The sequence below is a fragment of the Heliangelus exortis genome, chromosome 2 (genome assembly GCF_036169615.1).
Source record: "Heliangelus exortis chromosome 2, bHelExo1.hap1, whole genome shotgun sequence".
NCBI lineage: Eukaryota > Metazoa > Chordata > Aves > Apodiformes > Trochilidae > Heliangelus > Heliangelus exortis.
The window spans coordinates 150,607,964-150,621,848 of record NC_092423.1 but is presented as its reverse complement, the minus strand read 5'-3'; the positions used below and the strand labels follow the sequence as shown (position 1 = coordinate 150,621,848).

General features: G+C 52.6%; 6 protein-coding genes across 6 annotated transcripts; all 6 read left to right on the top strand.

Moving 5' to 3' along the window:
* Window positions 1–213: 213 nt before the first annotated feature.
* LOC139792972 (feather beta keratin-like) lies at window positions 214–1,020 on the top strand. Its single transcript, XM_071736966.1, has 2 exons — window positions 214–225; window positions 664–1,020. The coding sequence occupies exons 1-2, from the start codon at window positions 214–216 to the stop codon at window positions 1,018–1,020; spliced, it is 369 nt and encodes a 122-aa protein (XP_071593067.1).
* A 2,114-nt stretch (window positions 1,021–3,134) lies between these two features.
* On the top strand, window positions 3,135–3,497 carry LOC139792966 (feather beta keratin-like). Its single transcript, XM_071736947.1, has one exon. The coding sequence runs from the start codon at window positions 3,153–3,155 to the stop codon at window positions 3,495–3,497; it is 345 nt and encodes a 114-aa protein (XP_071593048.1). The 5' UTR covers window positions 3,135–3,152.
* Window positions 3,498–5,616: 2,119 nt separating this feature from the next.
* On the top strand, window positions 5,617–5,979 carry LOC139792965 (feather beta keratin-like). Its single transcript, XM_071736946.1, has one exon. The coding sequence runs from the start codon at window positions 5,635–5,637 to the stop codon at window positions 5,977–5,979; it is 345 nt and encodes a 114-aa protein (XP_071593047.1). The 5' UTR covers window positions 5,617–5,634.
* A 2,119-nt stretch (window positions 5,980–8,098) lies between these two features.
* On the top strand, window positions 8,099–8,461 carry LOC139792964 (feather beta keratin-like). Its single transcript, XM_071736945.1, has one exon. It carries the CDS (start codon window positions 8,117–8,119, stop codon window positions 8,459–8,461), a length of 345 nt encoding a protein of 114 aa, XP_071593046.1. The 5' UTR covers window positions 8,099–8,116.
* A 1,662-nt stretch (window positions 8,462–10,123) lies between these two features.
* On the top strand, window positions 10,124–10,930 carry LOC139792963 (feather beta keratin-like). The gene is made up of 2 exons (XM_071736943.1): window positions 10,124–10,135; window positions 10,574–10,930. Exons 1-2 carry the CDS (start codon window positions 10,124–10,126, stop codon window positions 10,928–10,930), a joined length of 369 nt encoding a protein of 122 aa, XP_071593044.1.
* A 2,114-nt stretch (window positions 10,931–13,044) lies between these two features.
* On the top strand, window positions 13,045–13,407 carry LOC139792962 (feather beta keratin-like). Its single transcript, XM_071736942.1, has one exon. The coding sequence runs from the start codon at window positions 13,063–13,065 to the stop codon at window positions 13,405–13,407; it is 345 nt and encodes a 114-aa protein (XP_071593043.1). The 5' UTR covers window positions 13,045–13,062.
* Window positions 13,408–13,885: the final 478 nt, after the last annotated feature.

Below are 13,885 nucleotides of genomic sequence, written 5' to 3'. Positions count from 1 at the left end.
AATGACAGGCCTGGTGAGATGGCAGCAAGAGAAGCAGTGTGATGAACCAGGCACAGCCTCATGCCCAGCACTTCCACAAAGCGCAGAGCACACTGCAAGCAAATGAGGGCTGTCCTTGAAAACCTGCCCGCAAACCTCACCACACGAGTGCTATGAGATCATAGAATGGTTTGGCTTGGAAGGGACTCTACAAGTCACCAAGTTCCAAGCTCCATGACGACCAAAGTAAACCACACTGATGGCACCCAACCACTCCCGGGGCTTTGTCAGGTCTCCAAAAATGCCATGACATACATCTGCCAGGAAAAGACTCCCAAACACACCTCCTCTCACCCAAAAAATGTCACCATGCTCAGAAGGCATGTCCCTAAAAAAACAAACAGAAAAAGCGATGAGTGAGGCAGAAAAGCTTGCTCCAGCCCATTCCTGAGCAGGAGGCTGTGTCCTCAGGAGCTGCTTGCTGCACGATGATGCCCAAAGGCTGTCCCACCCCTCGGGGACCAGCATAAAAGCTGGCCCAGCGCCTCTCTCCCTCACACACTTCTCCTCACCCCTTCTCCGCTGACACCAACAATCAGGTGAGCCTCAACCCCCTGCCCCTCCTGCCTTCTCCTCACCCACTCTGCCCCAACGCTTTCTCAACACCCTCTCTCTCCTCCACAGCCACCCCTCCACACCACACACATGGCCTGCTACGACCGCTGCGGCTCTTGCGGACCCACCCCGCTGGCTAACAGCTGCAACGAGCCCTGTGTCAGGCAGTGTGAGGCTTCCCGCGTTGTCATCCAGCCTCCTGCTGTCCTCGTCACCCTGCCAGGACCCATCCTCACCTCCTTCCCCCAGAGCACCGCCGTCGGATCCTCCGCATCCGCTGCCGTGGGCAACGACCTCAGTGCCCTGGGAGTGCCCATCAACTCCGGATACGGCCTGGGCTACGGCCTGGGAGGCCTGGGAGGCCTGGGCTATGGCTACGGATGTGGCTACGGCCTGGGAGGTAGAGGAGGCTGTGGCATCTGCTAAGGGCCCTCCCTACAACCTATGACAGCAAACACCTGCACCCTGCAACCCACCACATCAAGGGAGACCATTTCTCGTCTGATGCCTCCTCCTCTGATACCTCCTTCTCACAAGCCAAACTACATCAGGGATCTCCTCTCTTCTCCTCACATCAAAAGGCACAAAGACCTTGGTGCTCTGGCAAGATCTGTCTTCCACAAGGGACGCCGACTGATGGTTGCACTGTTTGCACCTCAGATGTGCTCCCTTCCACATTAATGCTCCTGCCTCTTTACTCTGTTTTTCCATCAATAAAGTTCTTTTGCATCCAAGCCTGACACGCCTCCTCTTCCTTTCTTCCCCCAAGCCTCATCCAGCCCCAAAAAGAACAGAACTAGGGAGCAAGATCCAACCAGGCCACGTGGAAAAGTCCTGCAACACATACCACACAAATGCCACGACACCATGCAATGGTTTGGGTTGAAAGACTCCTTAAAGCTCATCAATGCTGAACCCTTCCGATGAAAACCTCAAAGCTCACTGATGACACCCCGCCTCTCCTATGCTTTGCTTTGAAAAAGGCCCTGACACACCTCCTCTGAAAACACTCCAAACACTTCATTTCTCAAAAAAACCGTCACCAGGCTCACAAGGACACGTACGACCGCTGCGCTTGTGACTTATCTCCCAATGAAACCATCCAGCTCCCACAGGATGTGTGGATGTCATCTCTCAAGACCCAAGGACTCCAGAGGATCCAGTTGCCCAGCACTCCATCCTTCATCACTCATCCCACAGCACAGGAAGACAACTGCGTCCAGGGATTCATCAAAGGAAGAAATTGTTTCATTTGACAGCGCTGAGACATAAAACAGGTCAATGAGAGAAGCTGTGGATGTCTCCTCAACACGAGTGTTGACCAGCATGTCAACAAGACTTGGAGAAATCTGGTCAAGTGGAAGTAACTACAACTAACAAGAAGTTTCTAAAAAAAACTAGAAATAACACAGTGGATTTCACTCTAAATGACCCAAGCCATTCTGTGGTTCTAGAATTCCTCAGCTTGCCTCACAGTCGGCCTGCTAACACTCAAATCCAAGGAACTGGGGTGGTTTCCGTTCTAGCACCTTTTGGCTCTCCCAAGTTCCTCTGTAGCTTACCTCATAAAATCCTTGCAGTCTTCAACATACAAACCCCTTTCTTTTTCACAAAATAATAAAGTCGCTACGTTCCCTCGGTTCCAGCCAAAGCTCTCAGTTCACTCAGGCTGCTTCTCTTCCACATGGCCTCACCTGCCATTCCTTAGGAACTCCCTATCCAAAGAGAGGCAATCACCTGAACCCTACTCAAAAAAAAAGACCACTGCACCCCCTCACTCCAAAAATCCTTCCCAAAGAAATTCAACCCCCACCTGAAACGTAAGAAGCAAGAAGGGCACCAAGAAAACAGAGAGCTCACCCAGCAAGAAGAGCTAATGACAGGCCTGGTGAGATGGCAGCAAGAGAAGCAGTGTGATGAACCAGGCACAGCCTCATGCCCAGCACTTCCACAAAGCGCAGAGCACACTGCAAGCAAATGAGGGCTGTCCTTGAAAACCTGCCCGCAAACCTCACCACACGAGTGCTATGAGATCATAGAATGGTTTGGCTTGGAAGGGACTCTACAAGTCACCAAGTTCCAAGCTCCATGACGACCAAAGTAAACCACACTGATGGCACCCAACCACTCCCGGGGCTTTGTCAGGTCTCCAAAAATGCCATGACATACATCTGCCAGGAAAAGACTCCCAAACACACCTCCTCTCACCCAAAAAATGTCACCATGCTCAGAAGGCATGTCCTTAATCAAAGAACATAAAAAGGGATGAGTGAGGCAGAAAAGCTTGCTCCAGCCCATTCCTGAGCAGGAGGCTGTGTCCTCAGGAGCTGCTTGCTGCACAATGACCACCAAAGGCTGTCCCGCCCCTCGGGGACCAGCATAAAAGCCGGCCCAGCGCCTCTCTCTCTCACACACTTCTCCTCACCCCTTCTCCGCTGACACCAACAACCAGGTGAGCCTCAACCCCCTGCCCCTCCTGCCTTCTCCTCACCCACTCTGCCCCAACGCTTTCTCAACACCCTCTCTCTCCTCCACAGCCACCCCTCCACACCACACACATGGCCTGCTACGACCGCTGCGGCTCTTGCGGACCCACCCCGCTGGCTAACAGCTGCAACGAGCCCTGTGTCAGGCAGTGTGAGGCTTCCCGCGTTGTCATCCAGCCTCCTGCTGTCCTCGTCACCCTGCCAGGACCCATCCTCACCTCCTTCCCCCAGAGCACCGCCGTCGGATCCTCCGCATCCGCTGCCGTGGGCAACGACCTCAGTGCCCTGGGAGTGCCCATCAACTCCGGATACGGCCTGGGCTACGGCCTGGGAGGCCTGGGAGGCCTGGGAGGCCTGGGCTATGGCTACGGATGTGGCTACGGCCTGGGAGGTAGAGGAGGCTGTGGCATCTGCTAAGGGCCCTCCCTACAACCTATGACAGCAAACACCTGCACCCTGCAACCCACCACATCAAGGGAGACCATTTCTCGTCTGATGCCTCCTCCTCTGATACCTCCTTCTCACAAGCCAAACTACATCAGGGATCTCCTCTCTTCTCCTCACATCAAAAGGCACAAAGACCTTGGTGCTCTGGCAAGATCTGTCTTCCACAAGGGACGCCGACTGATGGTTGCACTGTTTGCACCTCAGATGTGCTCCCTTCCACATTAATGCTCCTGCCTCTTTACTCTGTTTTTCCATCAATAAAGTTCTTTTGCATCCAAGCCTGACACGCCTCCTCTTCCTTTCTTCCCCCAAGCCTCATCCAGCCCCAAAAAGAACAGAACTAGGGAGCAAGATCCAACCAGGCCACGTGGAAAAGTCCTGCAACACATACCACACAAATGCCACGACACCATGCAATGGTTTGGGTTGAAAGACTCCTTAAAGCTCATCAATGCTGAACCCTTCCGATGAAAACCTCAAAGCTCACTGATGACACCCTGCCTCTCCTATGCTTTGCTTTGAAAAAGGCCCTGACACACCTCCTCTGAAAACACTCCAAACACTTCATTTCTCAAAAAAACCGTCACCAGGCTCACAAGGACACGTACGACCGCTGCGCTTGTGACTTATCTCCCAATGAAACCATCCAGCTCCCACAGGATGTGTGGATGTCATCTCTCAAGACCCAAGGACTCCAGAGGATCCAGTTGCCCAGCACTCCATCCTTCATCACTCATCCCACAGCACAGGAAGACAACTGCGTCCAGGGATTCATCAAAGGAAGAAATTGTTTCATTTGACAGCGCTGAGACATAAAACAGGTCAATGAGAGAAGCTGTGGATGTCTCCTCAACACGAGTGTTGACCAGCATGTCAACAGGACTTGGAGAAATCTGGTCAAGTGGAAGTAACTACAACTAACAAGAAGTTTCTAAAAAAAACTAGAAATAACACAGTGGATTTCACTCTAAATGACCCAAGCCATTCTGTGGTTCTAGAATTCCTCAGCTTGCCTCACAATCGGCCTGCTAACACTCAAATCCAAGGAACTGGGGTGGTTTCCGTTCTAGCACCTTTTGGCTCTCCCAAGTTCCTCTGTAGCTTACCTCATAAAATCCTTGCAGTCTTCAACATACAAACCCCTTTCTTTTTCACAAAATAATAAAGTCGCTACGTTCCCTCGGTTCCAGCCAAAGCTCTCAGTTCACTCAGGCTGCTTCTCTTCCACATGGCCTCACCTGCCATTCCTTAGGAACTCCCTATCCAAAGAGAGGCAATCACCTGAACCCTACTCAAAAAAAAAGACCACTGCACCCCCTCACTCCAAAAATCCTTCCCAAAGAAATTCAACCCCCACCTGAAACGTAAGAAGCAAGAAGGGCACCAAGAAAACAGAGAGCTCACCCAGCAAGAAGAGCTAATGACAGGCCTGGTGAGATGGCAGCAAGAGAAGCAGTGTGATGAACCAGGCACAGCCTCATGCCCAGCACTTCCACAAAGCGCAGAGCACACTGCAAGCAAATGAGGGCTGTCCTTGAAAACCTGCCCGCAAACCTCACCACACGAGTGCTATGAGATCATAGAATGGTTTGGCTTGGAAGGGACTCTACAAGTCACCAAGTTCCAAGCTCCATGACGACCAAAGTAAACCACACTGATGGCACCCAACCACTCCCGGGGCTTTGTCAGGTCTCCAAAAATGCCATGACATACATCTGCCAGGAAAAGACTCCCAAACACACCTCCTCTCACCCAAAAAATGTCACCATGCTCAGAAGGCATGTCCTTAATCAAAGAACATAAAAAGGGATGAGTGAGGCAGAAAAGCTTGCTCCAGCCCATTCCTGAGCAGGAGGCTGTGTCCTCAGGAGCTGCTTGCTGCACAATGCCCTCATGCCCAAAGGCTGTCCCGCCCCTCGCGGACCAGCATAAAAGCCGGCCCAGCGCCTCTCTCCCTCACACACTTCTCCTCACCCCTTCTCCGCTGACACCAACAACCAGGTGAGCCTCAACCCCCTGCCCCTCCTGCCTTCTCCTCACCCACTCTGCCCCAACGCTTTCTCAACACCCTCTCTCTCCTCCACAGCCACCCCTCCACACCACACACATGGCCTGCTACGACCGCTGCGGCTCTTGCGGACCCACCCCGCTGGCTAACAGCTGCAACGAGCCCTGTGTCAGGCAGTGTGAGGCTTCCCGCGTTGTCATCCAGCCTCCTGCTGTCCTCGTCACCCTGCCAGGACCCATCCTCACCTCCTTCCCCCAGAGCACCGCCGTCGGATCCTCCGCATCCGCTGCCGTGGGCAACGACCTCAGTGCCCTGGGAGTGCCCATCAACTCCGGATACGGCCTGGGCTACGGCCTGGGAGGCCTGGGAGGCCTGGGAGGCCTGGGCTATGGCTACGGATGTGGCTACGGCCTGGGAGGTAGAGGAGGCTGTGGCATCTGCTAAGGGCCCTCCCTACAACCTATGACAGCAAACACCTGCACCCTGCAACCCACCACATCAAGGGAGACCATTTCTCGTCTGATGCCTCCTCCTCTGATACCTCCTTCTCACAAGCCAAACTACATCAGGGATCTCCTCTCTTCTCCTCACATCAAAAGGCACAAAGACCTTGGTGCTCTGGCAAGATCTGTCTTCCACAAGGGACGCCGACTGATGGTTGCACTGTTTGCACCTCAGATGTGCTCCCTTCCACATTAATGCTCCTGCCTCTTTACTCTGTTTTTCCATCAATAAAGTTCTTTTGCATCCAAGCCTGACACGCCTCCTCTTCCTTTCTTCCCCCAAGCCTCATCCAGCCCCAAAAAGAACAGAACTAGGGAGCAAGATCCAACCAGGCCACGTGGAAAAGTCCTGCAACACATACCACACAAATGCCACGACACCATGCAATGGTTTGGGTTGAAAGACTCCTTAAAGCTCATCAATGCTGAACCCTTCCGATGAAAACCTCAAAGCTCACTGATGACACCCTGCCTCTCCTATGCTTTGCTTTGAAAAAGGCCCTGACACACCTCCTCTGAAAACACTCCAAACACTTCATTTCTCAAAAAAACCGTCACCAGGCTCACAAGGACACGTACGACCGCTGCGCTTGTGACTTATCTCCCAATGAAACCATCCAGCTCCCACAGGATGTGTGGATGTCATCTCTCAAGACCCAAGGACTCCAGAGGATCCAGTTGCCCAGCACTCCATCCTTCATCACTCATCCCACAGCACAGGAAGACAACTGCGTCCAGGGATTCATCAAAGGAAGAAATTGTTTCATTTGACAGCGCTGAGACATAAAACAGGTCAATGAGAGAAGCTGTGGATGTCTCCTCAACACGAGTGTTGACCAGCATGTCAACAGGACTTGGAGAAATCTGGTCAAGTGGAAGTAACTACAACTAACAAGAAGTTTCTAAAAAAAACTAGAAATAACACAGTGGATTTCACTCTAAATGACCCAAGCCATTCTGTGGTTCTAGAATTCCTCAGCTTGCCTCACAATCGGCCTGCTAACACTCAAATCCAAGGAACTGGGGTGGTTTCCGTTCTAGCACCTTTTGGCTCTCCCAAGTTCCTCTGTAGCTTACCTCATAAAATCCTTGCAGTCTTCAACATACAAACCCCTTTCTTTTTCACAAAATAATAAAGTCGCTACGTTCCCTCGGTTCCAGCCAAAGCTCTCAGTTCACTCAGGCTGCTTCTCTTCCACATGGCCTCACCTGCCATTCCTTAGGAACTCCCTATCCAAAGAGAGGCAATCACCTGAACCCTACTCAAAAAAAAAGACCACTGCACCCCCTCACTCCAAAAATCCTTCCCAAAGAAATTCAACCCCCACCTGAAACGTAAGAAGCAAGAAGGGCACCAAGAAAACAGAGAGCTCACCCAGCAAGAAGAGCTAATGACAGGCCTGGTGAGATGGCAGCAAGAGAAGCAGTGTGATGAACCAGGCACAGCCTCATGCCCAGCACTTCCACAAAGCGCAGAGCACACTGCAAGCAAATGAGGGCTGTCCTTGAAAACCTGCCCGCAAACCTCACCACACGAGTGCTATGAGATCATAGAATGGTTTGGCTTGGAAGGGACTCTACAAGTCACCAAGTTCCAAGCTCCATGACGACCAAAGTAAACCACACTGATGGCACCCAACCACTCCCGGGGCTTTGTCAGGTCTCCAAAAATGCCATGACATACATCTGCCAGGAAAAGACTCCCAAACACACCTCCTCTCACCCAAAAAATGTCACCATGCTCAGAAGGCATGTCCTTAATCAAAGAACATAAAAAGGGATGAGTGAGGCAGAAAAGCTTGCTCCAGCCCATTCCTGAGCAGGAGGCTGTGTCCTCAGGAGCTGCTTGCTGCACAATGCCCTCATGCCCAAAGGCTGTCCCGCCCCTCGCGGACCAGCATAAAAGCCGGCCCAGCGCCTCTCTCCCTCACACACTTCTCCTCACCCCTTCTCCGCTGACACCAACAACCAGGTGAGCCTCAACCCCCTGCCCCTCCTGCCTTCTCCTCACCCACTCTGCCCCAACGCTTTCTCAACACCCTCTCTCTCCTCCACAGCCACCCCTCCACACCACACACATGGCCTGCTACGACCGCTGCGGCTCTTGCGGACCCACCCCGCTGGCTAACAGCTGCAACGAGCCCTGTGTCAGGCAGTGTGAGGCTTCCCGCGTTGTCATCCAGCCTCCTGCTGTCCTCGTCACCCTGCCAGGACCCATCCTCACCTCCTTCCCCCAGAGCACCGCCGTCGGATCCTCCGCATCCGCTGCCGTGGGCAACGACCTCAGTGCCCTGGGAGTGCCCATCAACTCCGGATACGGCCTGGGCTACGGCCTGGGAGGCCTGGGAGGCCTGGGAGGCCTGGGCTATGGCTACGGATGTGGCTACGGCCTGGGAGGTAGAGGAGGCTGTGGCATCTGCTAAGGGCCCTCCCTACAACCTATGACAGCAAACACCTGCACCCTGCAACCCACCACATCAAGGGAGACCATTTCTCTTCTGATGCCTCCTCCTCTGATACCTCCTTCTCACAAGCCAAACTACATCAGGAATCTCCTCTCTTCTCCTCACATCAAAAGGCACAAAGACCTTGGTGCTCTGGCAAGATCTGTCTTCCACAAGGGACGCCGACTGATGGTTGCACTGTTTGCACCTCAGATGTGCTCCCTTCCACATTAATGCTCCTGCCTCTTTACTCTGTTTTTCCATCAATAAAGTTCTTTTGCATCCAAGCCTGACACGCCTCCTCTTCCTTTCTTCCCCCAAGCCTCATCCAGCCCCAAAAAGAACAGAACTAGGGAGCAAGATCCAACCAGGCCACGTGGAAAAGTCCTGCAACACATACCACACAAATGCCACGACACCATGCAATGGTTTGGGTTGAAAGACTCCTTAAAGCTCATCAATGCTGAACCCTTCCGATGAAAACCTCAAAGCTCACTGATGACACCCCGCCTCTCCTATGCTTTGCTTTGAAAAAGGCCCTGACACACCTCCTCTGAAAACACTCCAAACACTTCATTTCTCAAAAAAACCGTCACCAGGCTCACAAGGACACGTACGACCACTGCGCTTGTGACTTATCTCCCAATGAAACCATCCAGCTCCCACAGGATGTGTGGATGTCATCTCTCAAGACCCAAGGACTCCAGAGGATCCAGTTGCCCAGCACTCCATCCTTCATCACTCATCCCACAGCACAGGAAGACAACTGCGTCCAGGGATTCATCAAAGGAAGAAATTGTTTCATTTGACAGCGCTGAGACATAAAACAGGTCAATGAGAGAAGCTGTGGATGTCTCCTCAACACGAGTGTTGACCAGCATGTCAACAAGACTTGGAGAAATCTGGTCAAGTGGAAGTAACTACAACTAACAAGAAGTTTCTAAAAAAAACTAGAAATAACACAGTGGATTTCACTCTAAATGACCCAAGCCATTCTGTGGTTCTAGAATTCCTCAGCTTGCCTCACAGTCGGCCTGCTAACACTCAAATCCAAGGAACTGGGGTGGTTTCCGTTCTAGCACCTTTTGGCTCTCCCAAGTTCCTCTGTAGCTTACCTCATAAAATCCTTGCAGTCTTCAACATACAAACCCCTTTCTTTTTCACAAAATAATAAAGTCGCTACGTTCCCTCGGTTCCAGCCAAAGCTCTCAGTTCACTCAGGCTGCTTCTCTTCCACATGGCCTCACCTGCCATTCCTTAGGAACTCCCTATCCAAAGAGAGGCAATCACCTGAACCCTACTCAAAAAAAAAGACCACTGCACCCCCTCACTCCAAAAATCCTTCCCAAAGAAATTCAACCCCCACCTGAAACGTAAGAAGCAAGAAGGGCACCAAGAAAACAGAGAGCTCACCCAGCAAGAAGAGCTAATGACAGGCCTGGTGAGATGGCAGCAAGAGAAGCAGTGTGATGAACCAGGCACAGCCTCATGCCCAGCACTTCCACAAAGCGCAGAGCACACTGCAAGCAAATGAGGGCTGTCCTTGAAAACCTGCCCGCAAACCTCACCACACGAGTGCTATGAGATCATAGAATGGTTTGGCTTGGAAGGGACTCTACAAGTCACCAAGTTCCAAGCTCCATGACGACCAAAGTAAACCACACTGATGGCACCCAACCACTCCCGGGGCTTTGTCAGGTCTCCAAAAATGCCATGACATACATCTGCCAGGAAAAGACTCCCAAACACACCTCCTCTCACCCAAAAAATGTCACCATGCTCAGAAGGCATGTCCCTAAAAAAACAAACAGAAAAAGCGATGAGTGAGGCAGAAAAGCTTGCTCCAGCCCATTCCTGAGCAGGAGGCTGTGTCCTCAGGAGCTGCTTGCTGCACGATGATGCCCAAAGGCTGTCCCACCCCTCGGGGACCAGCATAAAAGCTGGCCCAGCGCCTCTCTCCCTCACACACTTCTCCTCACCCCTTCTCCGCTGACACCAACAATCAGGTGAGCCTCAACCCCCTGCCCCTCCTGCCTTCTCCTCACCCACTCTGCCCCAACGCTTTCTCAACACCCTCTCTCTCCTCCACAGCCACCCCTCCACACCACACACATGGCCTGCTACGACCGCTGCGGCTCTTGCGGACCCACCCCGCTGGCTAACAGCTGCAACGAGCCCTGTGTCAGGCAGTGTGAGGCTTCCCGCGTTGTCATCCAGCCTCCTGCTGTCCTCGTCACCCTGCCAGGACCCATCCTCACCTCCTTCCCCCAGAGCACCGCCGTCGGATCCTCCGCATCCGCTGCCGTGGGCAACGACCTCAGTGCCCTGGGAGTGCCCATCAACTCCGGATACGGCCTGGGCTACGGCCTGGGAGGCCTGGGAGGCCTGGGCTATGGCTACGGATGTGGCTACGGCCTGGGAGGTAGAGGAGGCTGTGGCATCTGCTAAGGGCCCTCCCTACAACCTATGACAGCAAACACCTGCACCCTGCAACCCACCACATCAAGGGAGACCATTTCTCGTCTGATGCCTCCTCCTCTGATACCTCCTTCTCACAAGCCAAACTACATCAGGGATCTCCTCTCTTCTCCTCACATCAAAAGGCACAAAGACCTTGGTGCTCTGGCAAGATCTGTCTTCCACAAGGGACGCCGACTGATGGTTGCACTGTTTGCACCTCAGATGTGCTCCCTTCCACATTAATGCTCCTGCCTCTTTACTCTGTTTTTCCATCAATAAAGTTCTTTTGCATCCAAGCCTGACACGCCTCCTCTTCCTTTCTTCCCCCAAGCCTCATCCAGCCCCAAAAAGAACAGAACTAGGGAGCAAGATCCAACCAGGCCACGTGGAAAAGTCCTGCAACACATACCACACAAATGCCACGACACCATGCAATGGTTTGGGTTGAAAGACTCCTTAAAGCTCATCAATGCTGAACCCTTCCGATGAAAACCTCAAAGCTCACTGATGACACCCCGCCTCTCCTATGCTTTGCTTTGAAAAAGGCCCTGACACACCTCCTCTGAAAACACTCCAAACACTTCATTTCTCAAAAAAACCGTCACCAGGCTCACAAGGACACGTACGACCGCTGCGCTTGTGACTTATCTCCCAATGAAACCATCCAGCTCCCACAGGATGTGTGGATGTCATCTCTCAAGACCCAAGGACTCCAGAGGATCCAGTTGCCCAGCACTCCATCCTTCATCACTCATCCCACAGCACAGGAAGACAACTGCGTCCAGGGATTCATCAAAGGAAGAAATTGTTTCATTTGACAGCGCTGAGACATAAAACAGGTCAATGAGAGAAGCTGTGGATGTCTCCTCAACACGAGTGTTGACCAGCATGTCAACAAGACTTGGAGAAATCTGGTCAAGTGGAAGTAACTACAACTAACAAGAAGTTTCTAAAAAAAACTAGAAATAACACAGTGGATTTCACTCTAAATGACCCAAGCCATTCTGTGGTTCTAGAATTCCTCAGCTTGCCTCACAGTCGGCCTGCTAACACTCAAATCCAAGGAACTGGGGTGGTTTCCGTTCTAGCACCTTTTGGCTCTCCCAAGTTCCTCTGTAGCTTACCTCATAAAATCCTTGCAGTCTTCAACATACAAACCCCTTTCTTTTTCACAAAATAATAAAGTCGCTACGTTCCCTCGGTTCCAGCCAAAGCTCTCAGTTCACTCAGGCTGCTTCTCTTCCACATGGCCTCACCTGCCATTCCTTAGGAACTCCCTATCCAAAGAGAGGCAATCACCTGAACCCTACTCAAAAAAAAAGACCACTGCACCCCCTCACTCCAAAAATCCTTCCCAAAGAAATTCAACCCCCACCTGAAACGTAAGAAGCAAGAAGGGCACCAAGAAAACAGAGAGCTCACCCAGCAAGAAGAGCTAATGACAGGCCTGGTGAGATGGCAGCAAGAGAAGCAGTGTGATGAACCAGGCACAGCCTCATGCCCAGCACTTCCACAAAGCGCAGAGCACACTGCAAGCAAATGAGGGCTGTCCTTGAAAACCTGCCCGCAAACCTCACCACACGAGTGCTATGAGATCATAGAATGGTTTGGCTTGGAAGGGACTCTACAAGTCACCAAGTTCCAAGCTCCATGACAACCAAAGTAAACCACACTGATGGCACCCAACCACTCCCGGGGCTTTGTCAGGTCTCCAAAAATGCCATGACATACATCTGCCAGGAAAAGACTCCCAAACACACCTCCTCTCACCCAAAAAATGTCACCATGCTCAGAAGGCATGTCCCTAATAGAAGAACATAAAAAGGGATGAGTGAGGCAGAAAAGCTTGCTCCAGCCCATTCCTGAGCAGGAGGATGTGTCCTCAGGAGATGCTTGCTGCACAATGATGACCAAAGGCTGTCCCGCCCCTCGCGGACCAGCATAAAAGCCGGCCCAGCGCCTCTCTCCCTCACACACTTCTCCTCACCCCTTCTCCGCTGACACCAACAACCAGGTGAGCCTCAACCCCCTGCCCCTCCTGCCTTCTCCTCACCCACTCTGCCCCAACGCTTTCTCAACACCCTCTCTCTCCTCCACAGCCACCCCTCCACACCACACACATGGCCTGCTACGACCGCTGCGGCTCTTGCGGACCCACCCCGCTGGCTAACAGCTGCAACGAGCCCTGTGTCAGGCAGTGTGAGGCTTCCCGCGTTGTCATCCAGCCTCCTGCTGTCCTCGTCACCCTGCCAGGACCCATCCTCACCTCCTTCCCCCAGAGCACCGCCGTCGGATCCTCCGCATCCGCTGCCGTGGGCAACGACCTCAGTGCCCTGGGAGTGCCCATCAACTCCGGATACGGCCTGGGCTACGGCCTGGGAGGCCTGGGAGGCCTGGGAGGCCTGGGCTATGGCTACGGATGTGGCTACGGCCTGGGAGGTAGAGGAGGCTGTGGCATCTGCTAAGGGCCCTCCCTACAACCTATGACAGCAAACACCTGCACCCTGCAACCCACCACATCAAGGGAGACCATTTCTCTTCTGATGCCTCCTCCTCTGATACCTCCTTCTCACAAGCCAAACTACATCAGGGATCTCCTCTCTTCTCCTCACATCAAAAGGCACAAAGACCTTGGTGCTCTGGCAAGATCTGTCTTCCACAAGGGACGCCGACTGATGGTTGCACTGTTTGCACCTCAGATGTGCTCCCTTCCACATTAATGCTCCTGCCACTTTACTCTGTTTTTCCATCAATAAAGTTCTTTTGCATCCAAGCCTGACACGCCTCCTCTTCCTTTCTTCCCCCAAGCCTCATCCAGCCCCCAAAAGAACAGAACTAGGGAGCAAGATCCAACCAGGCCACGTGGAAAAGTCCTGCAACACATACCACACAAATGCCACGACACCATGCAATGGTTTGGGTTGAAAGACTCCTTAAAGCTCA